Source organism: Diabrotica virgifera, chromosome 4 (assembly GCF_917563875.1).
Source record: "Diabrotica virgifera virgifera chromosome 4, PGI_DIABVI_V3a".
Lineage (NCBI taxonomy): Eukaryota > Metazoa > Arthropoda > Insecta > Coleoptera > Chrysomelidae > Diabrotica > Diabrotica virgifera.
In genome coordinates this window covers 67,479,482-67,495,649 of record NC_065446.1, presented here as the reverse complement: position 1 = coordinate 67,495,649, position 16,168 = coordinate 67,479,482, and the positions used below count along the sequence as shown (strand labels likewise).

Below are 16,168 nucleotides of genomic sequence, written 5' to 3'. Positions count from 1 at the left end.
GTCCAATGCTCTACCAACAAGGCCATCAAGCCGCATGCTACTTACCTTTCAGATATACATAATTATACATCACGGTGACAAGTGAAATATAAAAATAGATGTTTTATTATTTTACGCCCAAGGAAGACAAATCCAAAGACACAAAATTATAATAAAAAACCTTTTAAACCACCTTTTTCAAATTGCGCAAGTTGTATTATTAATATTAATGTTAATAAATGAAATATAAATATTTTGACGTTTCACAATTTGACAATTCACTTTTAACTGCAGTGCCTTAAAAATTTTAAAGCACTAGTGCCTTAAAGTAGCATTTTTAACGCTCCTATGGAGTCCTAAAAATTGTATTTTTAACACGTTTGTAGAAAAATATATTTAAAAACACTAATATATTCTTTCCACACCTTTTCTGGACTGATACATACATAAATTAAAACATTTTGAAGTATAACTTCAAAAATATAATATGAAAACTATTTAAAAAGGCAGTATAACTATTAACTAACCTTTGTTGTTTCTCTTCCCACAAATTTTAAAACGCAACAACCATACATAACCAAACCGTCAACCGTCCAAACCACAGCTGCGCTACAGCTGCCATATTGGATAATTTTTGACATGTCATTTGAACATCCAATCAGAACAAAGTTATCATGCGCATGCGCCCGGATCGTAGGTTTTAACATATAAAAATTCACCCTCATATCGCGCGTAAAGAAGTATAACTTCAAAAATAATTAAAATCGGACAACAGGTTTAGGAAATTCTAGACATCAAAATTGTCCCAATTTGAAGATAATGCGTTAATTTCCTGGAGAAGTGTAAAATGTTTTTAATTTACCTCATAAGGATTGCATTGCCCTATGTTTCGTATAGGTAGGTAGGTACTGTAAAGTCAAGGTGAGTTTTCCATGCGTGTCCTGAGATAGTCTGTCTAATACAGTGAACTCTCTCTATAACGAACACGGACCTTACGAGGTTTCGCTTATAACGAGGTACACTAGATGTCCCAAGAAATTCCTATTGAACTATAAAACCTCTATAACGGGGCATATTTGGTTATAACGAGGAAAAATGAAATCGAAGAAATATGTTTCTTTACCTGTTTTAGCGCAGTAATCGCTATAAATAAATACCCCAACTGCCTTTATATAGAAATGCCTTTATATACAGAAAAGAAAACTCTTCCCGGATCTCTCGACGACGTCTCCAGGTCCTTTTGGGTTACCCCGACGAACTCTCTTGCGAGGGCCCGACTTTTTGACGGTTCCGCTACCGGGTTCCGGAATAGGAACCGGATTCCCTTTCGCCCGACTGGTGACATCTGTGTCATTATCGAGGTCAGTGCTGTAATAAACTCCACCACCTGCAATATTGTAGGAAATTTACAATTTATGATGGTACGAAGTCTCATTGTTCAGGTCGACCATCGACACCTAATAAACTACGTAAGATGCATCAAAACATTTCAATATTATTGTTGTCTGATATAACGAGATCCCCTTATAATGAGGTAATTAGTCCGCCACTTCAGTTCTCGTTATAGAGGGAGTCTACTGTACTTATAATTCAATGGTTTTTGTAAACGTTACTGTTTCTAATGCTCCACGGAGCATCAACGATATTCCTTGATACCTTGTTTTCAAAACGTCGGATTACCTATATTATGTAACTTTCATTGGAACAACCCATACTTACTTTGTAGGTATGTTATAACTCCAAATCTCGATGGAGATAATATAGCAATCTTGATCTTATTTGTAGCTGCTCAATAATAGTTGTTTTGATGTAAGAACATACCAATTACCAATTCTTTAAGTTTTTCAATGAAAAAGCTACTTTTCACAATCAACTCACCATCCAAAGTTATCATTTTATTTGTAATCACTCCAACTTTAGATAAACATTCCAAATACTCTATAGTTGTATTCCAAGTTTTTGTAATGTATCCAGCTCTCTGATTATCAACTCCGTGGGGCGCGCGCAACGAAGAATTATTTACACGCATGCGCGAACTACTTTCATATTAGCATGGCGTCATCATGCATTATTGTTTACATGTAATTAGTTATATTTACCAGTGGCGGCTCGTGCTTTTTACAATAGGGGAGGCTATACCTAACTGTAAAATATCTAGACAAATTTGCACTAGCAAAAAAATGCGCCAAAAAATGTAATTTAAGGCCCCATCTTTTGACCATTTTTTATTTACATTTCATAATATCATCCTAATTCATAATTTCATGATATCATCATTTTAAAAATAGTTAGTCTAATAGTAAAAGTTTAATACCAAAGTTTGTGTCGTTTATTTGTTAACAATTCCATCTATTTGTAAATAGATACCTATGCATATCAAAACAAATACAGATTTGAAGTTTTGCAGTCCATACATAATGAAGCTTCAACTTTTTTAAGATACTCAACTGAATTTTTTTAATTCTAAACGCGGCCTACTGCGAATTCAAAAACACGATAAATTACCGATATTTTGCTTTGAGTTATTGATATCGAAAAAAGTTATTTGAGCAAGTTGTTCCAAATATTATTATGACCCCACATACCAAATTTCATAACAAAATTCGCACTTTTAGATTTTTCATTATTTTTAGCCAGGACCCTAAAATTCGTTGTCCCGAGACGCACCCAACCACCCAACGGAGCTGAGAAGGTACTCTGCCTCCCTTGGTATATCTCCGGGCAGCGTGTGATGGCGCCGTAGATGCCACTGTTAGGAGACTGGGTCTACTTAAACGCCTGCTGCGCTGCACGGAGCATTAGTAACGGAGAATGCTGGGCTTCTCGGCTCCGTTCGTGCATCTCAGGATAACCCAGGGTTCTGCCTACAATAATATGTAATAAAACTGAGACGCGATCATGCGTTCTAATGCTAATGCTCCGTACGTATGGATAATTAGTGATAAAATGAAATTTACACGTTGTATAATAGTGAGAGTAATTGTTGTTTTCGCGATTCATGATAAACAAAACAGTATAGAGTGTGTAAAAAATTTATGGGGAGGCTGAGCCTCCCTTGCCTCCTCTGACGAGCCGCCACTGATATTTACGTAATAGGTACCTACGCTAAATAAACGGGTAGTAATTCCAAATTACTGTTGTGTTAATTAGATATTATGTCAACCCAGGCTCGTACTTTAAACTGGCGACGAAGATAAATGGGATTTAAGTGCTTTGTTCTTTGTTCATCCCGGAGATAAATAATAAGACAAGGTTAGTAAAGATGGCAGCTTACGGACACATAGAAAATTTCAATATTAGTGAGCCAAAAAATTGGGACTCCTACGTCGAACGAATAGATTTCTTCTTCACGGCCAATAATATTACGGATCCAGAGAAGAAAAGAGCCACATTTCTGAGTCTGTGTGGGGCAAGTACTTATGAAATTATAAGGTCTTTGGTTGCACCAGCAAAAGTTAGTGATTCGAGCTACGAACAGATCACTGCCGAATTGAAAAAACATTTTGCGCCAAAAACGTCTGAAATTGTCTGCAGGTTCAAATTTTATAGGCGAAATCGGCAAACTGGTGAAACAATTTCTGTGTATCTAAAAGAATTGCGAAAATTGGCAGAACCATGCGGTTTCGGAAATGACCTGGACGCAATACTACGAGATAGATTAGTTTGTGGCTTATTGGATGACCCCTTACAGCAAAAGTTGCTCGCCACAGAAAAGTTCAAACTTAAAGACGCACAAGACATGTGCCTGGCACACGAAGTGGCTGTTCAAAGTTTGCAGGTGTTACGAGAGAGTGAGCTGAACACAGAGGTGAACGCAGTAGGTTTTCGTAGAAATCAGCCAGGACAATCAAAACAAAAATCAGCTGATCGCGAACGGAAAAAGTGTTTACGGTGCGGAAAGGAACATCCTCCTGAACATTGTGAACACATTAAATCAATCTGTATATTTTGCAGGAAGGTTGAACATATTGAAATAGCTTGTTTTGGTAAAAAGAAAGACCAAAATCAAAGACGCAAAGTGCATCAGACTACCGAGGAATCGACAAAAAATACCGAGCCGGTTTCGGGAAATACTCAAAGTGTTTGTTATCTAAGTAGCGACTATAATTTTTCGTTATTTAACGTGACGTCTGATAGCATTACCGGTAAATATTTAGTAGACGTTCTACTCAATGACAAAAATGTGAAAATGGAGGTTGATTCGGGCGCAAGTTTCTCAGTGATTAGCAAATCGACCTACCATAAAATATTTGGTGAAAATCGACCTAAATTAAATCAATCCAGTGTTATTTTACGCGATTATCAAAATACAGTGATACCCATACCCATTTGATACGCATTTGCGTAAGGAAAAGTGTGTTTTTCGAACAAAGACAATAGAGTTTTTTGGGTTTCAAATTAGTGAAGACGATTTACGTTCCACTAAAGACAAAATCCCGGCCATCACCAATGCGCCTGCTCCGACTAATAAAACCGAATTACAAGCTTTTCTTGGACTTTTAAATTTTTATCATGCTTTCCTAAAAGACAAGGCAACTATTGCAAATCCGTTACATGCACTGCTCCGAAAGGACGTTCGTTGGCAGTGGCGTTTCAAAGAACAAAAAGCTTTTGAATTATTAAAAGACATTTTGGCAAAAGAACCGGTTTTGGGACATGACAGTGAACGGAAGGATTTATTTTTGACGTGTGATGCTAGCCCTTACGGGGTAGGTTGTGTGCTTAGCCAGCGCGATGATGAGGGACGCGAATATCCAGTGGCGTACCATAGTCGTACTCTATCGTCTGCGGAACGAAACTTCGCCCAAATCGACAAAGAAGCACTGGCCATAATATCGGGCGTTAAAAAATTCCATGAATATGTATATGACAGGAGAATAAGCATAAAAATGGACCATCAACCATTGCTGGGTATTTTTAATCCAAAAAAAGGTGTTCCAGAGATACTGTCACCCAGAATGCTTAGATGGGCTCTTATGTTATCTGCGTATGATTACGAATTATGCTACATAGCGGGTGCAAAAATTCAGAATGCAGATGCTCTTAGCAGGTTGCCACAAAAGGTAAATGCGCCAGAACCGCCAAACTCAGATGACGTTTTGATGCTCGAGAACATCCCAGAAAAACTAATCTGTGCCAAAGACATCGCTAATGAAACTAAGAAAGACCCAGTGTTATCTAAAGCTTTGCAGTGGGCATGGAAAGGCTGGCCTGAGGAGAAAATTAAATTTTCAAACGAATATACTCCTTATCTACAACGTAAACACGAAATTAGCTGTTATCAAGACTGCCTGTTATGGGGTATGTGGGGGCCTCTAATGATCTACCCGATCTTAAGACAAAACCCCCGAGATTCGAGTTTAAATAAAAGACTTTGTACTTTTACTTTCTATAATCAGCTTTAAGAGTTAACAGCTTGCAAAATTATTGAATAACGAAAAATTAACCGTATATCTCTAAAATGGATAGTTCTAACACACCGCGTATAATTAAAATGTTAGTAAATACCATAATCCGGAATGTCAAACGTGCATTACAGTATTTCTTGTCGAACCTATTATTACCACTACACGATATCTTAAAAAGGTTCCCGATTTTCCGGAAACGTTCTTTGAATGCTAAAATGTGTTTTTTATTACGCGGCTCGGAAAAATCTCGATCACCGTCTTGACTTATAAATTCACATTTCAACACTGAAAACTATTTACGACGCTCTCATTCTGAAATTCTTGTTACGAACATATATGTGTCAAAGATCTGCAAACTTAGCATGACGTGATTTCTTCGAAGTAGATAAATATTATCAAAACAAAACGTATATGTCTGAGCAGAAGAATGTGTCTATTCAGGGTTTTTGAAACTCCTAACATTATAACGATTTTTGAATACAGGGTGGTGCTTTAAACCAGACAACAATTAATTAAATATTTAATTGGCTCGAACATTCTCCCACCTGAGACATCCTCTTTTGTTACACAAAATGAACATGGCTCACAAAATTAACAGAGACATCAAAATACCATGATCATCAAACAACAGTAACATAACATAAAATACAAAAATAAAAACCGAGTCTACCTCGTATACCGCAGCGGGGTCTTGACTTCACGCCCACTCCGCGTTACACTTATTTTCGCTTCGGATACTCTGCTCTTAGACACTCCCGGCTCCGCGACACTCTCGGCCATAGCAACTCCCGCACTTTCGCACACATTCTCTGAAGGCGGTCCCTGGCTGTTGCTCGACTCCACACTGATGTCGTCACCTGGCATCTGAACACAATCTGTTGGGCATCCAATGGGTAGAAACGCTGAACGGGTCTGAGAAACTGTCCTGTATCTATAGCAATCTTCTCAAAGCCCCCTCGACGAAACGCGTTCTCGGTACCGACAAAGTTAGTCCCATTGTCACTGTCTATGGTCTTCGGTCGACCTCGTCTGGCAATAAAGTATTTGGTAAAGTCTACACCCGTCGTCTCGAATGCTATCGCGTCCCGGACACGATCTATTATCAACAGTGTCGCACTCACCCCAAACGACCCGGTATTATGTCTTTTGCAGACGACGCACTTGGAAATCGCGGATTCTATAGCGCGACGACCACCTAAAATCCAATATCGTTCGCGCACGATAGCCATCAGTCCTTGTGTTCCGACATGACACGACTTGACATGTTCGCGAAATAGTAGGCTATTCACTATAAAATGCTTGGCTGGCAAAACTACTGGAAAACGAAAATATTCATCGTCGTTTCTATTACTGATGCGAGACTTCACTCGAATCAAACCACTCTTGTCTTTGAAGGCTCCCATTCCACACAATTTTTTATCGTTTTCGTCCGAAAACGTCTCTTTTTGTACTAGCTTGAGTACCAATGTTTCAGCTTTATCAAGCTCCTCAAGGGTTAACTCTCCCTTTTGTTTGTCGTCCTTATTTCTAGCATTATTGGTAAATCGACAAATCCATGCGCACATGCGCACATGCGCAATGTCTTCCGATACTGAGAAAAGTAATTAAGATGCCAATCAGCTAAGGTCATACCATCTTTCTCACGGTTAACAAGGACCGTAACTAGCTTTTTCTTTTTCTCCTTGTTAATCTCTTCCTCATCACAGCTGTGATTGTCTCGGGGCCATGATGATGGGTCTTCATAAAGCCATTGCGGACCCTCCCACCATATTGGACTCTAACAACTGTTCAAACACGCGCTGCGCTTGTGAGAGTATGACTCTTTTAGTTATAGGGTTTTCAAGAAGTAGATCTGTATCTTCATCCTCTTGTCGTAGACACAAGGTGTCATCTATCTTGTTCCATTTTATTCCCAAGACTTGGGTCGATGCATCAATAGTGTCATCGGGGGGTTGGCCTGTATACTCCCACCCTCTGAGATCAAACTTGCCTTCAGCCATTATTATATTCGACTCTTCTACAAAAATTCGCAGCTCCTGTTCATTAGCAACACTAGTAACGCAATTGTCAACGTAAAAACTATGCGACAATTTTAAAATAGTGTCTTCCGAAACATTCAGCAGTTTTGACGCACATCTTGTTAACATCAAGGAAAAATGATGTTCCAGTGAAGCTCCTAATAAAAACGGACTACTGCTAATCCCGAATACCACACGACAGTGGCGGTACACCTTTTCTTTCCCTACATCATCTATCCAAAGAAAACGAAGAAAATCTCTGTCAGCTTTGTGTATCCCAATCTGTAAAAAGGCTTTGCGAATATCTGAGATTAAACCGATTTCTTGTCATCTGAATCTTAATAAAATAGCAGGAATCAATTCAATCAAGTTAACTCCCTTTTCAAGGCACTGGTTTAAAGAAGGTTTGTCTTTTTCTTTCGCTGAAGCGTCAAAAACTGGTCTGATTTTTGTGGACGCGCTATTAGGCTTAATTACCGGCCTGTGGGGTAAATATTGACCTCGGTTCGGCTGCTCCTCGAACACTTCCTCAATTATATTTTCATCCAGCCATTCTTTAAATATTTGGCCGTAGGCTTCAAGATATCCATCTTTGTTTATCTTCTTCAACGTGGTATCCAGCCGTTTCTTAGCCATCTGGTAGTTACTTGGTAATGCCGGATGTCCTTCTAACCATGGCAGTCTGGTTTCATATCGTCCGGTGGAATCTGTTGCAACAGTCTCAAAGAAAAGTTGCTTTGCTGCTAGCGCTGTTTCTTCCCTTGTCTTCCTTTCAGCCGGATCATTGATACCCAAAGCATCTAACTCCCACAGTTGACTAATCGACGCGTTGCTAATAAAACGTGAAACCGTTGTCGCGGTGCGATTGTCCTGTTGATCTAAAGGTATCTTTCCCATCAAAGTCCAGCCCAATAAGGTTTCTACAGCTACCAGTTCACATCCTAAAATATGTCTTCTTCCGGTATAGAGTTTTCCTGCAATATCTGCACCTATTAAAACCTCTATAGGAGATGTATCACCGGAATCTGTTATCTCTATATTCAGCCTCTTCAGTTCTTCCATCCAGGGACCATTAAATACGGAAGAAATATCGCTACAAATTACGGGCTGATCTAGTGCTTCAAATGTGCAACTGTAGTTATTATAACTCAAATTAACGTCATAACAATCATGTTTTTGTGCTAGTTCGCTACCTCCGAATAATCCATGTACAAGGTTAATCTGTCGTTTACATGGATAATCTAATAATCTAGCAGTGGACCTCAGAATATACGTCTTTTGAGATCCGGTATCTATTAAGGCGCGTACAACTCGCGTCTTGCCTAAGTGGTTCATTTTGACGCGCAAAGTTTGCAAAAAAACATTAGTAGTAGCACTATTGGCCAATGACTGATTTATTTTCGTCACAGCTTGACCATCATTCTCTATCTTATTTTCCTCTTCCTTTTTTGCCTTGCCCATCAAAAATTCTCTGCACATTAGGGGCACATGTGGTTTATGACAAAGTAAGCAACTTAATTGACCACGGCATCTTCGAGATTGGTGTCCAATTTTCAAACAGCGGAAGCAAGCACCTTTCTCTGTCAAAATATTCACTCTTTGGTCATAAGTCAACTTCTGAGCCTTGAAGCATTGACTGCTTTCGTGTGCATTTTCTTAAAATACACATCTATGATTTGTACTATGGGAATTCACCAAACCCATCGCCGAAGGAAACTGGGGTTCTTCCTCTTCAGACATCCTCTTTTTCGGACCATTACGTTTAGAATTCCCAGACTTAGTACCTGATACGCCAAAGCCTTCGATCTTCGCGAAATTCTAGCATAGGTAATTTGAATTTACGCTTACCTTGTAGGCTCCCTGTGCTCTTACCAGTTGTCCCAGAGGCCACCTCATCCTCCACGGACGCAGCTATCCTTGGTTGAACCCGTTCCTCGAACTGTATACTCAGGTCCGCAAACTCTCTGATGTAGCTGTCACTGTCTTCTATTTCCTTCAACAGGTCTTGTTCACTGGCATCCTCGTTTAACAGGAGATCATAAATTTCTTCATCTATTCTCCTTAGATCATCCATTTTCTGTCGTAATAGATCTAAGGATATTTTGATCTGTCGTACCTCACCTTTTTGGTCTTTTAATAGGTCCTCTAACTCTTTTGCTGCTTTGCTGAAAGTGGTACGAAGCACTTTGCGATGGTTTTCCTTGTTATCCATTTTCACTGCAAACTAAACACACACGTTTACCGAAAAAACTAGAAGCGAAACGTGATAAGAGTTCAGCGATCCTCGATACGCTTTTTCGTCACACCTCGTATGCACACACGATTAACTTTAACTTAAAGCCGTCCTGTCACGGTCGCCACAAAATGTGGGGGCCTCTAATGATCTACCCGATCTTAAGACAAAACCCCCGAGATTCGAGTTTAAATAAAAGACTTTGTACTTTTACTTTCTATAATCAGCTTTAAGAGTTAACAGCTTGCAAAATTATTGAATGACAAAAAATTAACCGTATATCTCTAAAATGGATAGTTCTAACACACCGCGTATAATTAAAATGTTAGTAAAAATTAGTGTTAATTAGATATTATGTCAACCCAGGCTCGTACTTTAAACTGGCGACGAAGATAAATGGGATTTAAGTGCTTTGTTCTTTGTTCATCCCGGAGATAAATAATAAGACAAGGTTAGTAAAGATGGCAGCTTACGGACACATAGAAAATTTCAATATTAGTGAGCCAAAAAATTGGGACTCCTACGTCGAACGAATAGATTTCTTCTTCACGGCCAATAATATTACGGATCCAGAGAAGAAAAGAGCCACATTTCTGAGTCTGTGTGGGGCAAGTACTTATGAAATTATAAGGTCTTTGGTTGCACCAGCAAAAGTTAGTGATTCGAGCTACGAACAGATCACTGCCGAATTGAAAAAACATTTTGCGCCAAAAACGTCTGAAATTGTCTGCAGGTTCAAATTTTATAGGCGAAATCGGCAAACTGGTGAAACAATTTCTGTGTATCTAAAAGAATTGCGAAAATTGGCAGAACCATGCGGTTTCGGAAATGACCTGGACGCAATACTACGAGATAGATTAGTTTGTGGCTTATTGGATGACCCCTTACAGCAAAAGTTGCTCGCCACAGAAAAGTTCAAACTTAAAGACGCACAAGACATGTGCCTGGCACACGAAGTGGCTGTTCAAAGTTTGCAGGTGTTACGAGAGAGTGAGCTGAACACAGAGGTGAACGCAGTAGGTTTTCGTAGAAATCAGCCAGGACAATCAAAACAAAAATCAGCTGATCGCGAACGGAAAAAGTGTTTACGGTGCGGAAAGGAACATCCTCCTGAACATTGTGAACACATTAAATCAATCTGTATATTTTGCAGGAAGGTTGAACATATTGAAATAGCTTGTTTTGGTAAAAAGAAAGACCAAAATCAAAGACGCAAAGTGCATCAGACTACCGAGGAATCGACAAAAAATACCGAGCCGGTTTCGGGAAATACTCAAAGTGTTTGTTATCTAAGTAGCGACTATAATTTTTCGTTATTTAACGTGACGTCTGATAGCATTACCGGTAAATATTTAGTAGACGTTCTACTCAATGACAAAAATGTGAAAATGGAGGTTGATTCGGGCGCAAGTTTCTCAGTGATTAGCAAATCGACCTACCATAAAATATTTGGTGAAAATCGACCTAAATTAAATCAATCCAGTGTTATTTTACGCGATTATCAAAATACAGTGATACCCATACCCATTTGATACGCATTTGCGTAAGGAAAAGTGTGTTTTTCGAACAAAGACAATAGAGTTTTTTGGGTTTCAAATTAGTGAAGACGATTTACGTTCCACTAAAGACAAAATCCCGGCCATCACCAATGCGCCTGCTCCGACTAATAAAACCGAATTACAAGCTTTTCTTGGACTTTTAAATTTTTATCATGCTTTCCTAAAAGACAAGGCAACTATTGCAAATCCGTTACATGCACTGCTCCGAAAGGACGTTCGTTGGCAGTGGCGTTTCAAAGAACAAAAAGCTTTTGAATTATTAAAAGACATTTTGGCAAAAGAACCGGTTTTGGGACATGACAGTGAACGGAAGGATTTATTTTTGACGTGTGATGCTAGCCCTTACGGGGTAGGTTGTGTGCTTAGCCAGCGCGATGATGAGGGACGCGAATATCCAGTGGCGTACCATAGTCGTACTCTATCGTCTGCGGAACGAAACTTCGCCCAAATCGACAAAGAAGCACTGGCCATAATATCGGGCGTTAAAAAATTCCATGAATATGTATATGACAGGAGAATAAGCATAAAAATGGACCATCAACCATTGCTGGGTATTTTTAATCCAAAAAAAGGTGTTCCAGAGATACTGTCACCCAGAATGCTTAGATGGGCTCTTATGTTATCTGCGTATGATTACGAATTATGCTACATAGCGGGTGCAAAAATTCAGAATGCAGATGCTCTTAGCAGGTTGCCACAAAAGGTAAATGCGCCAGAACCGCCAAACTCAGATGACGTTTTGATGCTCGAGAACATCCCAGAAAAACTAATCTGTGCCAAAGACATCGCTAATGAAACTAAGAAAGACCCAGTGTTATCTAAAGCTTTGCAGTGGGCATGGAAAGGCTGGCCTGAGGAGAAAATTAAATTTTCAAACGAATATACTCCTTATCTACAACGTAAACACGAAATTAGCTGTTATCAAGACTGCCTGTTATGGGGTATGTGGGGGCCTCTAATGATCTACCCGATCTTAAGACAAAACCCCCGAGATTCGAGTTTAAATAAAAGACTTTGTACTTTTACTTTCTATAATCAGCTTTAAGAGTTAACAGCTTGCAAAATTATTGAATAACGAAAAATTAACCGTATATCTCTAAAATGGATAGTTCTAACACACCGCGTATAATTAAAATGTTAGTAAATACCATAATCCGGAATGTCAAACGTGCATTACAGTATTTCTTGTCGAACCTATTATTACCACTACACGATATCTTAAAAAGGTTCCCGATTTTCCGGAAACGTTCTTTGAATGCTAAAATGTGTTTTTTATTACGCGGCTCGGAAAAATCTCGATCACCGTCTTGACTTATAAATTCACATTTCAACACTGAAAACTATTTACGACGCTCTCATTCTGAAATTCTTGTTACGAACATATATGTGTCAAAGATCTGCAAACTTAGCATGACGTGATTTCTTCGAAGTAGATAAATATTATCAAAACAAAACGTATATGTCTGAGCAGAAGAATGTGTCTATTCAGGGTTTTTGAAACTCCTAACATTATAACGATTTTTGAATACAGGGTGGTGCTTTAAACCAGACAACAATTAATTAAATATTTAAATGGCTCGAACAGGGTACAAGGGTAATAGTTCTACTTGGAGGGAGGAAAACAATACTGAATTTGCTACACTCAGCACACCCTTTAATCCTAAAACTGAAGTCACTGGCACGCTCATATGTTTGGTGGCCAAATCTCGACAAGCAAATTGAACACCTAGTAAATACATGCAGCGAGTGCGAGTCTATAAATATGCCAAAAAAGGCTCCAATCCATCCTTGGGAGTGGGCCAGAGCTCCATGGACAAGGATACATCTCGATTTTGCCGGTCCATTTAAAGGAAAAAATGTTTCTGATAATCATACTCATATTCAAACTGGTTGCAGGTAAAATCGTTCCAAATACCTCTAGTGCTGTGACCATAGACATTTTACGCGGTTTATTTGCCACTCATGGCATCCCAGATGTTGTCGTATCGGATAACGGAACTAGTTTTACGTCGGCTGAGTTCCAAGATTTTTTAAAGAAAAACCTTATTAGACAAGCATTGGTTACACCATACCATCCAAGTAGTAATGGGCAAGCGGAACGCATGGTACAAAATGTAAAAAATGCACTTAAGAAAATGACAGATAGCAATGAACAAACCAACATACAAGTAGCATTGCACAGATATCTCCTTACTCAGCACATTACACCCCATTGTGCGACAGGGAGATGCCCATCAGAAATATTAATGGGGCGGAAGTTAGGCTCACTTTTTGATCGTCTACAGCCTGATTTTAGGAAAGAGATGCTATCCAAGCAAGAGACCAAATATCCTAATGAAGGAGAGCCCAGAGTTTTTCACGAAAACGAGACTGTATTTGCAAGGTCATTTACTCCTGGTCAAAAGTGGCTTCCTTCCAAAATAATTGAAACCACCGGACCATTAAGCTACAAAGTTCAAACACCTGATGGTAATATTTTACGTCGTCATTTTGACCAAATAAGAACTCGTGTATGTGACCAGGAAACCACAGACGAAGTTACACCGTCAACCTCGATGGAAACGGGAATACGCGAAACTCCGCAACAGCTTTTCCCGCATCCTAACGATTTGGTAGATCCAGAACCAGAACTTGGAGAGCAGGTCTCTGAAGTCAAGAAGCCACCCGCTCGAATAAGAAAACCTCTCAAGTATTTGGAGGACTATGATGAGTAAATTCATCTAGGAGGGAGGAGTGTAATGTATCCAGCTCTCTGTCTATCAACTCCGTGGTGCGCGCGCAACGAAGAATTATTTACACGCATGCGCGAACTACTTTCATTTTCATATTAGCATGGCGTCATCATGCATTATTGTTTACATGTAATTAGTTATATTTACGTAATAGGTACCCACGCTAAATAAACGGTTAGTAATTCCAAATTACTGTTGTATTAATTATGTCAACCCAGGCTCGTACTTTAAAGTTTTAAACCTTTTCTTCAAGAGATTTTCTTTACATTTCCAATTTTTGCTCTAAATCCCTTGCATTTACAGCAACACTTCTTCTTCTTTTTGTGTAGACATAACTATGTATATTTTTCAATGTGCCTCCAGCAAGTTATCGTTCCATTGTTTTCGTGGTTTTCCCACTGATAGTCTTTCTATTGGGGTACCGTCTCTCGCCGTATTTACTACTCATTTGGCTTACATGATCGTTCGTTTCTACTCTTATATTTCTTACCCAGGCCAGTCCTTGATGATCTCCATCTTGCATCTTCGTCGTATATCTATACTTTTAGCTTTGTCACATAGTGTCTTACCATAGATTTTTCCAAGGATTCTCAATTCTGTTGTTTCTAACATTCGCTTGGTTTTCTCTGTCAGATCGTGTTTCTGCCGCATATGTCATTATAGGTCTGATGATTGTTTTGTAAATTCTTCCTTTCTTTTTTTTTCCGATATTTTTATATCTCCATATTGTTTCATCCAGGCACTTGATCTTCCTGTTCTTTTTCAAGCTTTCCGTAGTTAAATAGTGTGATCCTTGATTTGCTGTTATAACCATGCATTTTGCCTTTTTTTTTTGGAAATTTACATACATGTTAAATTTTCTGGCGGTTATATTAATACAGCATACGCTGTAAATCATCTTCACTTTTAGAAATTAATATTGCGTTGTCTACTTAGCAGATAATTTAAAGTTGTTCAGAGAGTTGACTTTATTGAGTCAGATAGTTCTTCTTCTACTTTGACTTTTATTGTTTTGTTCTGGCAGATAGTTTCGATTGTTTTGATTACTTCTAGAATTACCTCCCTTGGGTACATTAAGTGGATAACGTCCTTTAATTTGACTCTGTCAAATGCCTTCTTAAGGTCCACGAAATATAGATATGCCGATTTGTTGTATTCTAGTTATTTCTCTTCCACTTGTCTTATTATAAATATAGCGTCGGTACATGATCTTCCCGACCGAAAATCTTGTTCTTCTGCTAAATAGTGTTAATTTCATTCTGTTTATTTGATATCACTTTGTAGTCGAGCTAGTGAACCCTCCGACTAACGGTCTTCCTGTCAGGCTAGAAATTTGTCTAGTGATAATTCATAGCACACCAAGGCTAAAAACCATGACCTGGCAGACATCAGCCCTGCACGTGTATCTACCAAGTGAATCGAAAAGTGCATAGTGTAGGGGAAAAATAAACTTTCTCCTGTAAAGTTTAAATTTAAGTATGTGTTTGAGTAAGTCATTTACAAGAAATGTGTACAATGCCAGGCGATTCTGAACAGCATAAGACCTTGCCAGGCGAGGGGAAAGATTAGGTTTTTTTCCTAAAATTATTTTTTTTGCATCGAACTAAGTTTTTTTTTAGATTTTTTGAATCATTCCAAACAGAAAAGGTCTTTAGTGACTTTTCTCTTAGGATAATAGTCTTTGACATTTAAGCGATTAAAAAGTTTAAAAATTGCTAAATCGACCATTTTTAACCCTGAATCGGACATTTAACTGAAAATTTCAATGTTGCTAAGGTAGGTAGATATTCTTTAAATGTCGATTGATGAAATCCCGAAGAGTTCTTTGCAATACAATATCGAAAACCCCCTTGTTCTTTAATTGCTAATCAAGCGGGCGCTACACTGTAGTATAAGTGAGGACGTTTGAGTTTGCATAAATTCACTATATCGAGAATGGGCAAATTTGAAGAGAAATCCTCGGACAGGTCGATTTTTATTTTTAAATTAGGACTTTTTAGCATATATATATATATATATATATATATATATATATACATATATATATATATATATATATATATATATATATATATATATATATATATTAATAATTAATAAAAATTAATAATCATATATATATATATATATATATATATATATATATATATATATATATATATATATATATAAACTATTGACGTCATCCACCTGGGCGTGATGACGTAATCGATGATTTTTTTAATGGAAGTAGAGGTCG

At 38.3% G+C, this 16,168-nt stretch overlaps 1 protein-coding gene across 1 annotated transcript; it reads right to left on the bottom strand.

Annotated features, from left to right (window-relative positions):
* Positions 1 to 7,732: 7,732 nt before the first annotated feature.
* On the bottom strand, positions 7,733 to 9,617 carry LOC126883584 (uncharacterized). The gene is made up of 2 exons (XM_050649233.1): positions 9,254 to 9,617; positions 7,733 to 9,060 (listed from the first exon to the last, which is right to left on the bottom strand). Exons 1-2 carry the CDS (start codon positions 9,615 to 9,617, stop codon positions 7,733 to 7,735), a joined length of 1,692 nt encoding a protein of 563 aa, XP_050505190.1.
* Between the last annotated feature and the right edge of the window lie 6,551 nt (positions 9,618 to 16,168).

Coding starts and splice junctions, on each gene's coding strand:
- LOC126883584 (XM_050649233.1), bottom strand. CDS start 9,617: ATGGATAACAAGGAAAACCATCGCAAAGTGCTTCGTACCACTTTCAGC. Junction 9,061..9,253: donor GAGCACAGGGAGCCTACAAG/GTAAGCGTAAAT, acceptor GTGTATTTTAAG/AAAATGCACACGAAAGCAGT.